Genomic DNA, 16,734 nt, shown 5'->3' with positions numbered 1-16,734 from the left:
CTCTTCTATAAGAAGAAAATATTGAACAGTAACATTAATTAAAACCATGCTGTACAATTAGGACAGCAATATTTATAGACAAAACTATCCAATCTCTTCAATACAGGCATAACATCTCACAAAATATCAAGATATGCAATTTTACTGTTATAAATGACTGGTTTAGAATAAAAACTTAGAGCTCATTAAGTAAGATTCACTTGACTTGCATAAACAGTTACATTTCTGGAAGAAATTATGGAACCCCATGGAAAACAAAAGAGGAGCAGCAATTGACAGACACAGGCCTCAAGCAAAATCAGAACTTACAATTTAATCACATTATAAAGCATACCACTTTCTTTTCCAGCATCTTCCCGTAGGGCACTGGCAGTTTACAGTTGTAGCTAAAGAACTCTAGCTGTGCAATTAAACATTTAACTGACAAAAACACTAACTTTCTCTTTGTTGTTGTAAGAAAGCTTCTAATTTTGTTAAAGCAACAAACTCAATATACTGCTGTACGCTCTCAGGAATCAGAAACAGGTCAACTTACTGGCACCAGCACAAACATGTTGGGATTACAAGATCTGATGTGTCTCCATTCTATCAGGCTCAACAGTACGGGGATGTCAAGTATTGATTTTACAATAAAGACATGCTGTGTATCAGCCTTTGATCACCCCTCACTCCTTACTTCTGATACGTGATAAAATTGCTTAAAGCCAGAAACACCTCGGACAAAAAAGGGCTAAGACCAAAAACTACCAACAATATCTTCCAGAGTCTACCTGATCATCTATAAAAGACAGCTGCTGCATGCAGCTGCTATTAAAACAAAAAAGAAAAACCCACAAACAACCTCCCCCCGACAACCATAAACAAAAACAAAGAAAAAAGTAGTAGTGTATGGAATAGGAACTTTCTCCATCAAAAGGGTCAGATAAACTCCTACAGAGAGATCTTAACCCTGCCAGTACTTAAATTTTCTCAGCATTGCAATTATGATTCCACAGTAATGAACACCTTAACTACAGAATGGAATGAAAATCCAATCTGACTCACAGAGTGGGAGGTGTTAATTATAAAAATGCAAATAAGTTCCCAAGCAGTATCATTACAGGTGAAGAAACGCAAGGGAAGATAAATGAAATCGACCCATACACACATGAATTTATATTATATACATACATATATATATATGGATCACTTCCCTCCTTTGCACAAACAAGAAATAATTTCTTATATCTTGAGCTAGTCCACCTCATCAGCGATGTTTTAGAGTTTGACAGAAGCTGCATCTGCTTTTCCTCTTCTTAGTTTAAGTCCAGCTCCCTTGGGCATAAATTGCAGAGTTTCAGTGGCAAGGGGCTGCAAGCACGACCCGTGTGGGAGCAGGTCATAACTGCCAGAGGGCAGTTTAAGATTGGGTTCAGAGCTGACTCGAACTTATATAAACAACCAACTGCATGCCAAAACTTCAACTAGAAGTGCCCATGACCCCCCTGCTTCTGCATGTGTTAGGGAGCAGCAGATCCTAGTGGGATATGTAGGGAGACGCAAGGAGGAGATGCCCCTGGGGAAAAATGGTTGGCAACGCAAGGAAAAGTGGAGGGAGACATGAACGGAGATGCACTCTTGGAAGGAGGCAAACCTCTGAGGGCCTATGGCCCCTGCACGAACCATGCGCTTCAGGAGCGACTGAACCCTGGAGTACCTGTTCCAGAGCAAGTGCAACCCTGAAGACTGCTGACCATGGAGAAGCCACACAGGGACAGGAACACCAAAGCGCAAAGCAGCAGCAGAGACCAGTGCACATACAAAACAAAACTGTCAACTGTCACCGCACCAAGGAGTGGGAAGGGACACCCTTTTGCCACTGATGAACAGACAAAAAAAAAAAAATCTAAAGTAGAAAAGGGGAAAGAAATGTGTTTGACTTACACAGAGTCTTGGGGAAGGAGGAGAAAAAGTGTTTCCTCAAGTGTTTTGTTGTACTTTGTTTTCATTTTCTCAGTCTCTGAATTGGTGATTAGACAGGCAATAAATTAAATTCTGTAAAAATACTTTGAGACTATTTTGCCTGCAATAACAGCTTATGAAAAAGGATGTTAGATAAATCTCAAATTTCCTTAAATTATCATACTCTCAATTAGATCACAACAATCATAACATTTTCCTGGTTTCATATGATTATCATCAGGAAGTGTTACCAAAAAATATATATATATCAAAAAAAAACAAAACAACACAACAACAAAAAACAAACAAACAAAAAACAGTAGAGCAACACCATTAGTGTTTCAATACAATGTTATAGTACTGGTAAAACAGTAGTAGCCCAATATGAGAAAGCTACTATTTATGATAAATCACTAAAAAGAACACCTGTATAAGATTTTTTTAAGTGTCTCTGTACATTTTATCTTAAAGCTTTATTGCAGTGTAATCTAACTGCAAATGCGGATAATGTTTAACTTTCAAATGCTTCACAAAAATCATTCCAAGATGGTAAAAGAGATGGTTTTGTTGGCAGCTCTATAGGACGATCCAGTTTTAATGAAAATAACTTTTTACTTGACCATGGTCCTCAGTCTGGGATTTCTGACCAGCCTTTTTTATGGTTAAACGTGATGTGGCACCCTTAACCTTTTTTACATAACACTGGTGTCACAATTTGAAATGGGCTGATAAACAAGGTTTTATTTGTGTATATATATATGTGTGTGTGTGTGTATATATGTATATCTTCCTCCATGAGAGGAAGAAATTCTTTACTGTGAGGCTGCCAGAGCTCTAGAGCAAGCTGCCCATTGAGGCTGTGGAATCTCCTCTGGAGATCTTTCAAACCCACTTGGATGCAATCCTGTACAATGTGCTCCAGGTGTCCCTGCTTGAGCAGGGCGTTGGGCTAGATGATCTCTAGAGGTCCCTTCCAACCTCAACCATTCTGTGATACGAGATCATTCTTGGAATGAGTATGAGAATACCTTCCTCAAATGTAATAATGATACTTGCAGAAGTGACATCCTGTACGTGGTAAGGCCTTGGAGAATGGAAAGATAGGGCCAGTGAGTACAGAACCCTTTCCTCTACACTCATGTAAACAGGCAAGTATTTTAAATTTTAATATTAAGACAGTGTTAGCAATGTGGAAACAAACCATAAAGGGAATATAATTTTTAAGTTTAAAAAACATACATATAAAGATTTTTTTTTTATACAAAGTGCTTCTATACATTAAGCAGGTTACAGTGTCAGTGAGCAAATCCCTGTTTAGTTACCTTGATTGCAAGGATTACACATGGCCACCACAGTATTTCATATAGTTCAATCAAGTGCTCAAATAGGAACTCCTTGGTGCAGACCATTCATGCCCATTGCCAGCAATGGTTTCATCATATTTGGGAATATCTGCTTAAACAAAGTTCCATATGAAAAAATATCTGAAGCTTCAAAAGATTAAGAGTGAAGAGCCTCTAAAAAAAATCAAAGTTTATAATTACTGTATATTTTTCTGGCATTTTAACTACAGCTGAGTAACAAGGCCCAGCTTGTGCCAGACATTCACATTCAGAACACAGTTTGTTTGTATCTTCCAATGATTTTCAAATGAGAGTTCAAAAAAGCATCAAGATGAGAATCATATTTGTGTGGTTTTGCTTCAATATACAGGGTGTTTTTTTTTTTTCTTTTCCTTTTTTTTTTTTTTTTAAATTTAGGTATGTTACTCTGCAGATTACAGTATCAAATATATAAATTGGGCCCAGAGAGGCTTAGAAGGCCTTTGATGCTCATTAACTGTTCTTTTGCTTGTTTTGTTTTCAAAACACCGGCATTGGTGTTTTCCACCAACACTACATTGACTTGAATTATAGTCAAACTATGCTCTAAAGGCTCTTTCCTTTTTACACTAGGTTTCAGGAAACTACAAAGAAGGGCTAACTGCTCTCACATAGGAAAGCACTAAGCTTCCAACCCTCAAATCCTATTGTCTCCTTCACAACTGACACCTTCACTCTACCCGCGGGCTGGCAGCAGGTCTCAAAGTAATAAACACTCCCACATCTTTCTCCAGTTAAGAGACCAGCACATAGATCCTTAACCAAACAGAGCACAGGTGCCACTTCCCCAGCAAAAACCCAGACTTGAGATGTGACCATGTTCTTCAGTACCATTAGTGGATCCAAATATAACACTTTCCACTTTTTCTCAACAAGCAGTTTCATTCAAACAGGCAAACAACTCTGGCTGCTTGTGATCACCTGTAACCAGTCACAGTAGTTCAGTACCAAGAATCTGTATTATAGCTCAATGTTCAAATAGTAAAGAATTAAATGCATAAATACCTATGACTATTTTTTTCTCTAAACATAGAGGTTCTCAAACAATCTTAGTACCAAAAAGTCATTTTGTAAATGTACAGAGTTTGGTACTTGCTACTGCAGTAAGTCAAAAACAATTGAACCTAAGACTGCAGTTAAAAGGTTTCAGTATTTTGTATGAGACCCAAATATTACATCTCCCTCTTTTTTTTTTTTTTTTGACAATACATACTAATTACACACACTTCTAAAAGCGCTCATGATATAGCAATCAAAATTGAGAGTCAAACCAAGAGTCATACAGCATTAGACCCTAGAGGAGCAAAGACAAATTACATTCAAAATAGTTTTAAGTTTATATAGTGCTCAACTATAGTTAAGTGCCTTACAGACTCTTTAAACAAAAATAAACACAAAATTAGACAACTAGATATTTTACTAAAGATGGATAAAAAAACAGAAGACAAATAAATGTCAAACTAGCCTTAATACAGCTTTTCATTAAGCTACACATCAAAAGACTACTTAAAAGCATGTTAATAGCATTAGCAGTTTCCAGACTGAAGTGAAATTATATATGTTTTTCTCCATTAAATCAGGAATCATGCAAATTTTAGGACAGGTAGCCCACATCACCTGGTGTGGTCATCCTTGTTGTTCTCTTCCCCATTGAGGATACTTGGAATACCTGCTTTACACAAATATTTGCAGAGTTTGCATCAATTTAGAATTTGTTTTCACTGTGAATTTACAAGACTTAGGAAGACAATGGGGCTTCCGAATACTCCTGCAAGGGCAATCAACAATATCACTAATGCTTTACAGATCTCATTTGGCAAGCATCTTTCAGATTAATCATTTCTACTTCACACATACCGCAAAAAAATAAAAAATAGTTTGGTCTACTCAAACAAGCATAATCTCTAGAATGTTTTTCTGAGAATTTAAATTTCACAATAGCAAGTACCAGACGTTATTTGCATAATTAGTTTATTTTGCTTACACTACTAAAGAAATGTAAGCACTAATGTTTTAATTCATCTCAGTAGTACTCTGCTCAGCTTTAGAAGCTTGATATGATTTGGTACAAATAGTTACATGCCGGTGAAAACTGTCCCGCCACATAAATCTTTTGCCACAGATATTACACTCATACGGTTTTATACCTGTATGAATTTTCATATGGCCAACAAGATGGTGTTTCATTTTGAATTTCTTACCACAGACACCACAGCCATAAGGTCGAAGACCAAGGTGCATACTCATATGTCGATCTCGTTGACTCTTGTGTGTAAAGCTTTTACCGCACTGACAGGGATACAGCTTATCAGCATGTGAGAAACCAGTGAGGGACGTTTCTTCTTTAATTCCTGTAGCCATTTCAATACCTTCACCATAGCCTGCTATCATAATATCCTGTCTGTGAGCACTTAAATTTCCATCTGCCCTTTCACCAGAAAATTCCTCCATAGAAGAGCCATAGAAGTCAACTTGCTCATCGTAATTGCTTTCATCTGCCTGCTCATCAAATTCTGCCTCCATCTTCTTGTCACCTATATGAAAGTCTTCCACACCTGACGACTGGATTGAATGTTCTGCCTGAATGGCATTCACGGATTCAGAAACTTGGTGTTCATCATATGGATTATCAACACCCTCGCAGTCCTGTTCAAATCTTTCTGGTTTCACATGGATCCACCGCTTGTGAGACATGATGCTGGGTTTGCTATACATCGGTCTTGTATACTGATACTCTGCACTATCGCTAGTCCCTTCTTCACCATCCTGACTTGTCATTCCTGTGCTGAGTCTATCATGTTCTGTTGAAGAATTACTGGGAAGGTACTCATGTTCTGTTAGTTGACATGACAGTTCATCTTTAGAACTTTCTTCTTCATTTTCACCATCCCTCAGCTCCTGCACCTTGTGGAATTCTGTCTGTCCTCCAGAGCCAAGTTCAAAGGTTTCAACAAGGCCATTGTAACTACTACTACTTGGGGACTGATGATCACTGCCATGGTTCATCTTCTGACAGAGAACTGTTGGGTTCCCCTCTAGCACTTCAGTGCATTTATCTACTACATGCCACATCTGAAGAAAACTTGCTGCTGTCAAATAACTCACAATTTCTGGAGCAGGCATAACCAACCGACCTGTATAGGTGGACAGAAGAATGTTTTCAAATACTCTTGGATTCATCACATCAGGCAGGACTATTCGCCTGCTGTTTTTCAGGAGCACCTGGTCACAGAAGTAAGGTGAACTAGCTGCAAGGACAGCTTTATGGGCTCTGAAGAGATGGCCCTGAACTACAATGGACACATCACATAATTGTCCTTGTTGGCGCTGTTGGTTCAACTTCTGCAAAATGGTGCTAGAAAAATCTGGAAATTCCACTCGAAAAGAGCTTGATCCAGACTCCATTTCATTACAAATCTAGTGTTGTGCTGCAAGAGGAAAAGAAAAGTCAGAAATTCTGTTTAGTAAATTTTGGTCCTTCCAGTTGCTTATATCCCTCCCTCTACCCCCGCCTTAAGGAACAGCATTGAAATAGGTTTATATGGAATTTGACCCAGAAATTCTGGAACCTGTGTCACTGGGTTATTTTGAATACCCACTCCATTCCCTTTTCAATTTTATCTTTCTCCTTTTTGAAAGTCATATCCATGCCACAAATTTCTACGTCAACACGTTTTGCTGCATTTCATCTATCCACAAGCACTCATCATCTAAAATAGAAGTTATAAACAGATTTACCCAGCTGATAGAATGATTACTTATGCATGAATTTGAGACAATATCAAAAATAAATAAATTTTAGCACTACAGTTAACTACAGGATATCCCAGAGTTTATAAAAATGTATGAAATATTTTGTATTTCAACTGCCAACCAAATCATCTCATTAATCCTTCAATAAAAATTGAGTGTTTGCTTATGAAATGTTCCATCTTAAAGTTTTCACATGTCAACATACTGATTCAGGCAGCATACCTTCCCAGTGAGAATGAGGCTTACAACTCTACTAGGGGCATTTCCCTATCATTTTATTAACTGAAAGGTGAAAAAGCAACATTCTCTACAGCTGCAATACTACAATCCAATCCTTTGATTCTGATTTTTTTCAGTAGGGTTTTTTTTTTTCTGCTTATGTACCCTGTATATGTGCAACAAACCTCAAAAAATTAGATGCTAGAAGTTCAGCTAACAGCTCAGATTTTAATATTTGTATTCTCACGTGATCCAGATGTCTTATTACAACGATGATGCAGTCTTAGGTAATTTCTGCCTTAGAATTGAAGTTTAAGATAAATTTACATATTTTTAACATCAGAAATAACTAATTTAAATGCAAGCACAAAAGACCAACATTAGCTCCCTGAATAAGTTAAATGTTTACAATTTTTCAACTATGCAATGTCTAAATTGAATACAATAAAACTCTGAAAACCATGGAGTAACAAGCAGCTTTCCTCTGTCAATGTCTGTTTAAGTAAGAAAGTGTCAAATATTTATCTGACAGGGCTGCATATCAGAGATAATATTTAAGAAACCTGCAGACCACACACACTAAAAGAATTAAGCCCTTTTTGAATATCTTGCAAAAATACAAACTGTATTACAAACAGCTGCAGGACTCAAACCAATGTAGTTCTATGCAAATAAGAATTCTTGCTACAAATAATGTGCATGATAATTGTAGTACTTTCTACAGTTACATAACTGTCAATAGAGAACTGTTCTCAACTGTTTTTGGTGCAGTGCATTAAGACGCCAGAATCTGGCACCAATGCATGGCTGCTAAGTGCAGAAGCAGAAGACTACAGCAATGTTTGCATACAAAATACAGATTGTACATGTGCCATTATGTAAATCACTCAAAGCTTAACCAAAAGCTCATCATTACATAATCCCTTCCTGACTCTTCTGATCTTTTAACTCTTGTCCTTGACACCTTTCTCCTCCCAGCCCATAACCTCAGGACTTCTCCAAGAAACGAGCTACTTTGTCTTTCTTCTGTAATTAGCATATGGAGCACAGCTGACAAAAGATTACTCATTGCCATCTCAGACACCAGTGAATAGGGTTTCCACAGAAAAGAGCATAGAGTCAGAAAACCATAAAGACCTTTCAAGAAATGTAGGCCCGGATTCCTTGTAAACACACATACAGAACTGAGAATCATGCTTTAAAATGTCTTTGTTACTTTTCACTAGAAGTAATGGTGCCAATCCTTCTCTTTTGTGCAGGTCTCTGAAGACAGACTGTGAATAATAATCAGTCATTTATGTAATCCATTTTGATATATAAATAATATCAGCAAACAAATGGTACCTTTTTGATAAGTTTTTTTTTCTTTCTTCCAATCTTACACTAGTTTCCAGTACGAGGACTGGAAGTCCAGAATAATGCTCCCACTGAGGGGAACAGCCAAGTGACTAAGAATTTTGAAACCAAGTACAATAATGCTGTACACAGTCACATGTGCTTTTACATGTCAATAAACTGTTACGGTTTTAGTGTTGGAAATGACAGAGATGCCTGGCAAAAACCCTGTGGCTTATTAATTAATACTCAGTAACACAAGATAGCTTACTTGCAAATACTGCCTCACATAATTCAGCGATGAGTAGCCGCATCCTGTCAGGACAATCATCAGCTGAAGAAACATCCTGAAATTTGCAAACCTAGGGCAACATTACTGTCAGGTGCTTTGACTAGAGTTCTGGAAAAGAGGAAAGCCCTTTGCATCCAAAGCATTATTTCTTAAAGAGTCCTGGCCTTCAGCCCTCACAGCTTGCTTCAAACATTAGACAAGCTAGAAATAAGTATGATAGCTTTGAACGAAGTGTTTGATATGTGTTTTCAACACTGTCTGAGAGTCTCCACATGAAGCTGCATGATTGAAAGTGGCACATTTACCCCCTTTAAAGTAAAAAAGAAAAATGCCTAGAAACAGTATGCAGTTCACTAGAAAGGAGTTCCCTTAAGCACAAAACATGAAATTGCTAGAGTACTACTGTGCTTATTACCTGTGTTTTAACAAGTCTGAGAGCAATTCATCTGACGTGAATATAAGCTGTTGATCAGTCAATGGTTGTTGATTTAGTAAATCTAACAGAACGTCAGAAATAACAGCTTTCAAAATGATTTCCTTAGAAAGGAATCTCTCAAACACCCGTGTTTAAACTGATTGTCTCAGAACTATAGCCTCTGTAATAGCAGACAGAAGTACTTACATCTTTAAGTTTACTGTTTACCAATTGGGTTAATTTTTCATTTTCAGCCTTCCCTCAAAGCATAAATCGTTCCATATATCCGTAACATCAACCAAGTTCAAGAAAGCAGGTGGGCTGCTATTCACCAAAGTAACAGAACACTACCTGCATTACTGTTAGGTATTTTTCCACTTTGCTTAAAGTCAACAAAATTATTGAAGTACATTTCTCTAATGCAACGAACAATCACTTAGCATGCAGTAAATATTACAAAATACTACAAAAAACCCTCTATTTATATGCAGATGCTTTTCTTTTTTTCAGAATGTCTTTAGATGGAGAAATCTGTTTTTCAAAATTTGCCTCTGGTAGAGACACCCTTTCACAACGGATTCAGCTGAAATGGACATTGCCATGTCCACATGTCTAACAACCGCCACCCTGAGCAGCCATCCCTCAGCAAGGACACAGCTTATCACATAACAAGCATAGCTTGGAAAGCACATTAATTCACCGCTCCAAGAGGCAATGGAGGTGATACTACTGCACACAGCCAGGCCATTTAAACAAGCCTGAGATACTTTTAACTAGCAAGATCCTACATTTCACGAACATTTCCCGCACACACACCCCGAGGTTTTACTTCCTCAACAGCCTGGCGCTTCTGCGCCTCCTTTGCCCCACACCCCGAGAGCGCCGCCTTCCCGGCCTGCCCGAGGGGCCGCGGCCAGCTCAGCAGAGCAGCACCCGGCAGGAGCTCGGCCGCGCGGCACCCCGGGACGCCACTTCCCCTCCCGCCGCGGCGGCCCTCGCGCCTCCTCCGCATCCGCCGCGGCGCCATCGCCCCCCGCTGCCGCCTCGCGCTCGGGGGCGGCTCGCGCGCGCCGCGGGGGCGGCCTCTCACCTGCGGGCCTCGCATCCCCCGCAGCCCGGGCTGCGGCCCCGCTCCCGCCGCCCTCGGCCCACGCCGGAAACCACCCCGCCTCGCAGCGCTTCCGCATCCGGGCCCGCGGCGGCCGGCTCCGCCCCTCCCTGCCCGAGCCGCGGGGTTGGCGGCGCGAGCGCGCGGCGCCCCGCCCCGTCCGGGGCAGCCGGAAGCGGCGCTGCCGAGCGGCGGGGCGGGGCGCCCTCGAGCCGGCTCTGGGCGGAAGTGCGCGCGGGGCCGCGGAGCGGCGGCGGGCGGGGCGGGGCGGGGCCGAGCCGAGCCGAGCCGGGCCGAGCCGAGCTGAGCCGAGCCGGGCCGGGCCGAGCCGAGCCGAGCCGAGCCGAGCCGAGCCGAGCCGAGCCGGGCCGGGCCGAGCCGAGCCGAGCCGAGCCGGGCCGGGCCGGGCCGAGCCGAGCCGGGCCGAGCCGAGCCGAGCCGGGCCGAGCCGAGGCCTGCGCGGGCAGCGCCGGCAGCAGTCAGCGGGCACGGAGCAGATAACACACAGCGGTACCAAGCGCGGCAACAGCGGTCAATAAATGTCAGCGGGCGATGCGCGGGCCTCCTCAGAAAACATGGTTCCGCTTCACAGAAAACGGGTGCGGCCCAGCAGGGCAGGCCCTGTTGCAGCTGCAGCCTAAGGCCCTGAGGATGGGACGTGTGTGGTGTATTTTGGCATAGCAGGCCCCCCTTAGGAGATTATTTTTAGGATTCTTTTTATGTTGTGAATAGCTGAATTAAAGAATATGGGTGGCTGAGGAACTGCTCCCAGAGCATAACGATGTTGATATATCGGCCATGAGAGTGAAGTTGAGTCAAACTTACACTTTCTAGCAAGGTAGGTAATAGACGTAAAAATGGTCCGAGAATGTAATTACAGAAGCTGCTTTGCTCATTCTGAATCACTTAGTGGACAAAAACAGCAGATGTCCCTGGTGTTATCCCCCAAGGTTAAGTTTTCTTGCCTAACTTGTAGGTGAAGACAAGAAAGAGAAAATAAGCATCTCAGCTGGAAGGCATAATACTGCAGAACATTGTGTAGGAATCAAGCCAAAACAAGTGCAATAACCTGTTTTGCATTTAGCTCTGCACATGTCCATAGGAGCGTCGTGTCAGCAGCAGCATAAACACGTGTAAGAGGGGAAAGGGACACAGGCGTTTTGTTGTTTGCCCAGTGACAGCATTCCTGGATTCCCTAAATGGGCTGTCAGCTCTCATTGGTGTCATTAGTTTAAAGATACAATTGTTTTTGCATCTTCAGAAAAGTGGGTTTTGATTCAGTACTGGGTATGTAACTTAGTGGAATGTTGATGGAAATAGTAAGTCAAAGTGATAGACTGGGCAAAGAGGTAACTTCTGTCATCATCCAGTGAGTATCCGTCTCTGAGCTTTAACAAGTAAGGGAAAGCAGATTCATGTAGCTTTATCCTAAGCAATGGGATAAGGGAAAAATACTTTCTGATACATTATGAGAAGGAGCTATAATTTAATACTGAGAATTAAACATTCCATTTGATTGTTAACAGGCATTTTTTGTTTTGTTTTAACTGAAGTTTAGGTAGGAATGTGCCATCTCAGATTATTCTTTTCCAAACTTAGCATGTAGTAAAGTATGGATACATTCTCTTTAGAGTCTTTGAAAAAGGTTTGTGTTTGGTGATGGAAACAATATAAAGGGCCATAATAACTTCCATCCTCCAATAATACTGCTGGTTTTGTCTTGGTATTAAGGTGTATTATCATATAAATCTATATAAGAATTGTTCAATCTATACTGTCAGAATTGAGAGTTGGATTTAGTGATGGAAAGCCAGCGTTTAATTCCTACCAGCTGTTTTAAACAAGATTTTAAAGAATACCCATACAATGTACTGGGTTTAATTTCTTATATTACCTAGAGTATATCTACGGAATTTAGACCTGGATGATACTTACTTTAAATGAAACCAATCAGAGGGTTTCGTTTCTGCAGTTCACTGCTAGCTGTATGTAATTCAGAAAACTAATTAAATGCAAAACTGAACAGAGGAAAATAAAGAAACAGCTGGAAACTCACCAGCATCACACATACTGTAGTAGAGATACATTTGCCACTCAGGGCTTGTGCTGAAAAATGTTTTAAGGTTGACTTTCTTTTTACAGTTTAATTTGGAAGTTGATGTATTTTCCAATATAAACAATCAGTTACAGTAACTTTATCACCACAATATATCCCCGAAGATTCTCCTTTTTCTTTATTTCACTGATGTGCTCTTTCAGGATTTGGCACTGCTGCTGTGGGCACTATCAGCAGGGGACAACAAGAGAGTAGTAGCTGGTTTTACCTGAGGAGGAAATTTTACTGTCCTATGAGGGCCCTGTCTGTTCACTGCTGTTGTGCTAAAGACCTAGGTCTGCCAAATGACAAGGAGTACTGTACAGTCAGACCACTCAGTTGGCCATGCAACAAGCACATACATGAACTTTCCAAAAATAAGATCAGATTCCATAAGAAAAATTTATAGGTTGCAAATAGATCAAAGATTTGCTTTGAAGTCTCCAAACAAGCCCGTGGCATTCACAGTAGCATTTTTGTGACAACATATTAAGGGAGATTGTAACTGTAAAAATAGTTGGGTTGTCTCTTAACTTTATAAAATTATAAAATTGACTAATTCTATTAGGAAACAAGCCATCAAACAAAATCTGAATACTGATTTTGACTGTATGCTAAGAGGGACAACTGATTTCTGGGCATTTTGGGAAAGAAAATACTGTAATATTGTGGCTCTTACTCTAAAGAAAAACAAAGTTTTCAAGTATAGCCATCATGATTGCTAGATAATACGGCATTTTTCTCTACAGTTGCCAAGGATGCTGCACCAAAACAGCTCTGTGTTCCTTCTTAATAAGAAGCTGCTGATTTCAGTGAGAGCAGTACTACTGATTTTTTTTTTATTTCAAATTAAGGTTTTACTGAGTTTGCTAGGACACAGACAAACAAACAAGCAAGCCATGAGTGGGTCATCTTTACAAATGAATAGCCATGATTTTAGTCATGGGGACACACACCATGGAAGATATCTGGCATAAGCAGTGACTGCACACATTTCCCAGGCTTGTCTGTTTAGATGCTCTGAATCTACCTGGACACACTCATGATTTTAATTTTAGCTGCACTCAGAGTGCTTGGTTTCCCCTATGAAACAGTCTTCAAAGAAAAGACATTGTGATTATATTTATCTATCTATGCATCAGTGCACTTAGTTTGTTGACATCCCTGGTGCCAGTTACCAAATACCTTTCAGATGGTAGTGATTCAGTAGCTTAAAGAGAGAGAGACCAGGAATTTAGGCCATGACCTCTGTTACTTAAGGTAATTCTCTGGAAGATTTTATTTCTAGATTATTTCAGTCAGTTCTGACTTGAATATAGTCTTGATATGCTTGATTTCTCTTTAGATGATATCATATTCTTAATTTTGTCTAGATGTCTCAGGCGAAGTGGGGCAGGTGGAGGACTGCCGAAGGCAGGGAAGGACTTGTCAGTGCTCCGTAAAACAGCAGATGGTGCTGAAGTCTAGGGCAGCGCGCACCGACCCAGGACAGCTTCCAGCTCTGACCAGGTCTCACACGTATTTAGCACAATTAGATGTCATCACTTCTGATCATTTTGTGAAGCTGGACTCTATTGCTCAACTGTGATTGTAATTTTTTAGAGCAAAGGAAGTCTTGTGAAAGTAAGGGTAATTTCATTTTACTTTACAGTCAATGTTTATGGAACCAATCATTAGATGGAGACAAAATATAATCCAAAGTTTGTGAAGTTTCTAAGATTTAAACTGATATACTAAAATATAAAATCTGAAAACATTACAGAATTTAGCAAAGGCACTGTTTTTGTGAACAATAGAAAGGAGATATTATAATAATTAGGTACAAGGCCTATGTAAAATATTAAATGGGATCCAGAATACGTTAAATCTGAACAAAATTTGTCAATTCTTTGTTTTAGTATTGACTGTGTCTTAAGTATTTGTATTTTGAAATTGTTGCATGAAATCTGATTTGATACTTTTTGCAACAGTTCAACCTTTTACTTCAACAGGTAATAGTGAAAAAATACATACATTACTTTTCATTTTAGTACCTGCAAAATTCGGGGTTAGTTTGTATTTGAAATATTTCATCCAATGCTATTAATTATTATTAATTGTCTTTTCAGTGCATTTTTTCCCTAATAAAAAAAGATAAATTCCCCAATATACCAAGACTCAAGTCACACTTACAGATCTGCAACAAAAAAAAAACCCAGAAACAAACAAAACCAAACAAACAACCATAAAAACCAGTGTGTGAGAATTGGGAATTGATCAGAAGTAGCCCTCTCCTTTACTCCAGGACAGTGTACCTTATTCTGTTACCCTGAGGCAAGGTTTGCATATGCACGTATGTGATGGGAAGAGTCAAATGGCTTCACCATCTTGGCAATGAAAACTACAGATGCTTAGTGAAACCACTTCTAAATCAGAGTAACAGAACTGATAAATGTCATACCAATTATTAGGAAGTCTGGGTGAAGTTTTCTGATGACACTGAGTTATTCATGCAGGATGAAAAAGAGGTAAAAATCAGGAGTTGCAGGAAGTCAATAGTACTGAGAAATAGAGAAAGAAATAGGAAACACCATGGAGTAACTGCACATACCAGCACCTTCAGGAATGCGCTTGTTCTTGTGTGTCATCCCAAGCCTGGAAGAGACACGGAGGAGGCTGACAGGGATGGTTGATGGGCGCAAGTGGTTTCTGCACGAGGATGGCTAGATAGATGGGATGCTTTAATCTAGGAATTTTGGTAATCTGGTAAAAGTAATCTTGCTTTTGATCATTATGTTGATTTTTCTATACTGTTCTTCGCCCCTTTGACAGCAGCACATTGTGTGCTACAGGCTTACATTTTGTTTTGACACTGTGCCTTTAAAGTTTCATGTTTTCCCAAAAGAATGTGTCAAAGTGACAGATAAAAGCTGACATTTCTCCTCTAAAGTCACTTTTGCTACTGGCAGTGTTTGATTTTTCATTGCCCTATGGGGTAATTGCAAAGCATACAGAAATAATTCCAGTGAACTTGGTTATCTTTTCATGGCACTGCTGAATCAATTTCCTATAGGATGTTGTTTCATTTACCAAAACAAGAAAATCAGCAATAGATACTACTTTTTCAGTATGTATTATATTAATATCATTTACTTCAGCATTTTCCAGCAATGTGTTTGCACACTTGGGAGATTTCCCGCCTACACAACTTGCATTGCTATTGGTGTCTTTCTTCTAAAAACTGATTCTCCTGGTGAAAGCTGGTGGAAATACATGCCTTTATACTGCATTTTTGAGGGCTTCTTACATCACTATGGAGGAAGACGGTTCTTTTCCTGAGCAATCTCAAGATAGGCTCTAAACCCTGTTAAAGCACTTTTGTCTCTGCATGGCAGAGGGTCTATGTTCAATTTACAGCTGAGAAAGAGCGGGCAAATCTGAAATGCTTGATGCTTCAAACTTTTATACTTAGCCTTATGTCATTCTGATGTTATAGAAATTGCATAAAATGAGTTCTTGGATCAGAGTTAAACCTGAAGAGGAGTTAATATGTATTATCAGCTAGATGGACTTATGTCCAGCTTGGCACTTGAGACATATCATAAGTATGTGTCATTTTTGTCCATTTTTAAAAATTAATTTTGGCAGCACAGAGTTGACAACAGGATTGTTGGAGCTGTGCCATACTGCTGGCAGGCAGCTCCCAGACAATGCATCTGTGCTGATGCATGTGGAGGCTTGGACAGAGAGCTGCTGGGTGTGTTAAACAAATTGAGTCTACCAAAACATTTTGTATGCTAGGAATAGACTCCCATCATGAAAGCCCTTGGAGGACTGGAGGATTAAAAGGTTTCCTCGAGCTCTGACATGCTACTAAGCTATTGTGGGTGTTTCAAAGGGCTTCTCTTGCAGTCACCTCTTTGCTGCTTACTCTACTGTTTGCTTGACCCAAACTCTTTCTGGCCAAATTAGTGAGGATGCTTGTCTCTACTTAAGCATCTTAGGATGTTACAGGACCAGTAGTAGAAGCTGCTTTTGTTACTGCTCTGTTCTACTCTGGACAAAGTGACAAGCGCTGGCTGCAGATATCAACACTTCCAGCTCCTCAAGTAAAAGGGGTTTATTGCAAACTCTCTTTGTACATGCTTCTGCAGCAAGGCTTGTCTTCTAGCTTTCACTGAACAGACCACAAAAACTATTTCAATAAAAATGCTT

The 16,734-nt window shown here is 40.0% G+C and overlaps 1 protein-coding gene across 1 annotated transcript; it reads right to left on the bottom strand.

Moving 5' to 3' along the window:
* Positions 1 to 5,277: 5,277 nt before the first annotated feature.
* Positions 5,278 to 9,023, bottom strand: ZBTB43 (zinc finger and BTB domain containing 43). The gene is made up of 2 exons (XM_088525416.1): positions 8,902 to 9,023; positions 5,278 to 6,751 (listed from the first exon to the last, which is right to left on the bottom strand). The coding sequence occupies exon 2, from the start codon at positions 6,726 to 6,728 to the stop codon at positions 5,337 to 5,339; it is 1,392 nt and encodes a 463-aa protein (XP_088381542.1). The 5' UTR covers positions 6,729 to 6,751; positions 8,902 to 9,023; the 3' UTR covers positions 5,278 to 5,336.
* Between the last annotated feature and the right edge of the window lie 7,711 nt (positions 9,024 to 16,734).

This window comes from Tinamus guttatus, unplaced genomic scaffold, assembly GCF_059628265.1.
Source record: "Tinamus guttatus ecotype Peru unplaced genomic scaffold, ASM5962826v1 Tinamus_guttatus_pri_ptg000226l, whole genome shotgun sequence".
Classification (NCBI taxonomy): Eukaryota; Metazoa; Chordata; class Aves; order Tinamiformes; family Tinamidae; genus Tinamus; species Tinamus guttatus.
Note: the sequence above shows the minus strand (reverse complement) of the source record. Positions and strands in the feature narration are given on the sequence as shown.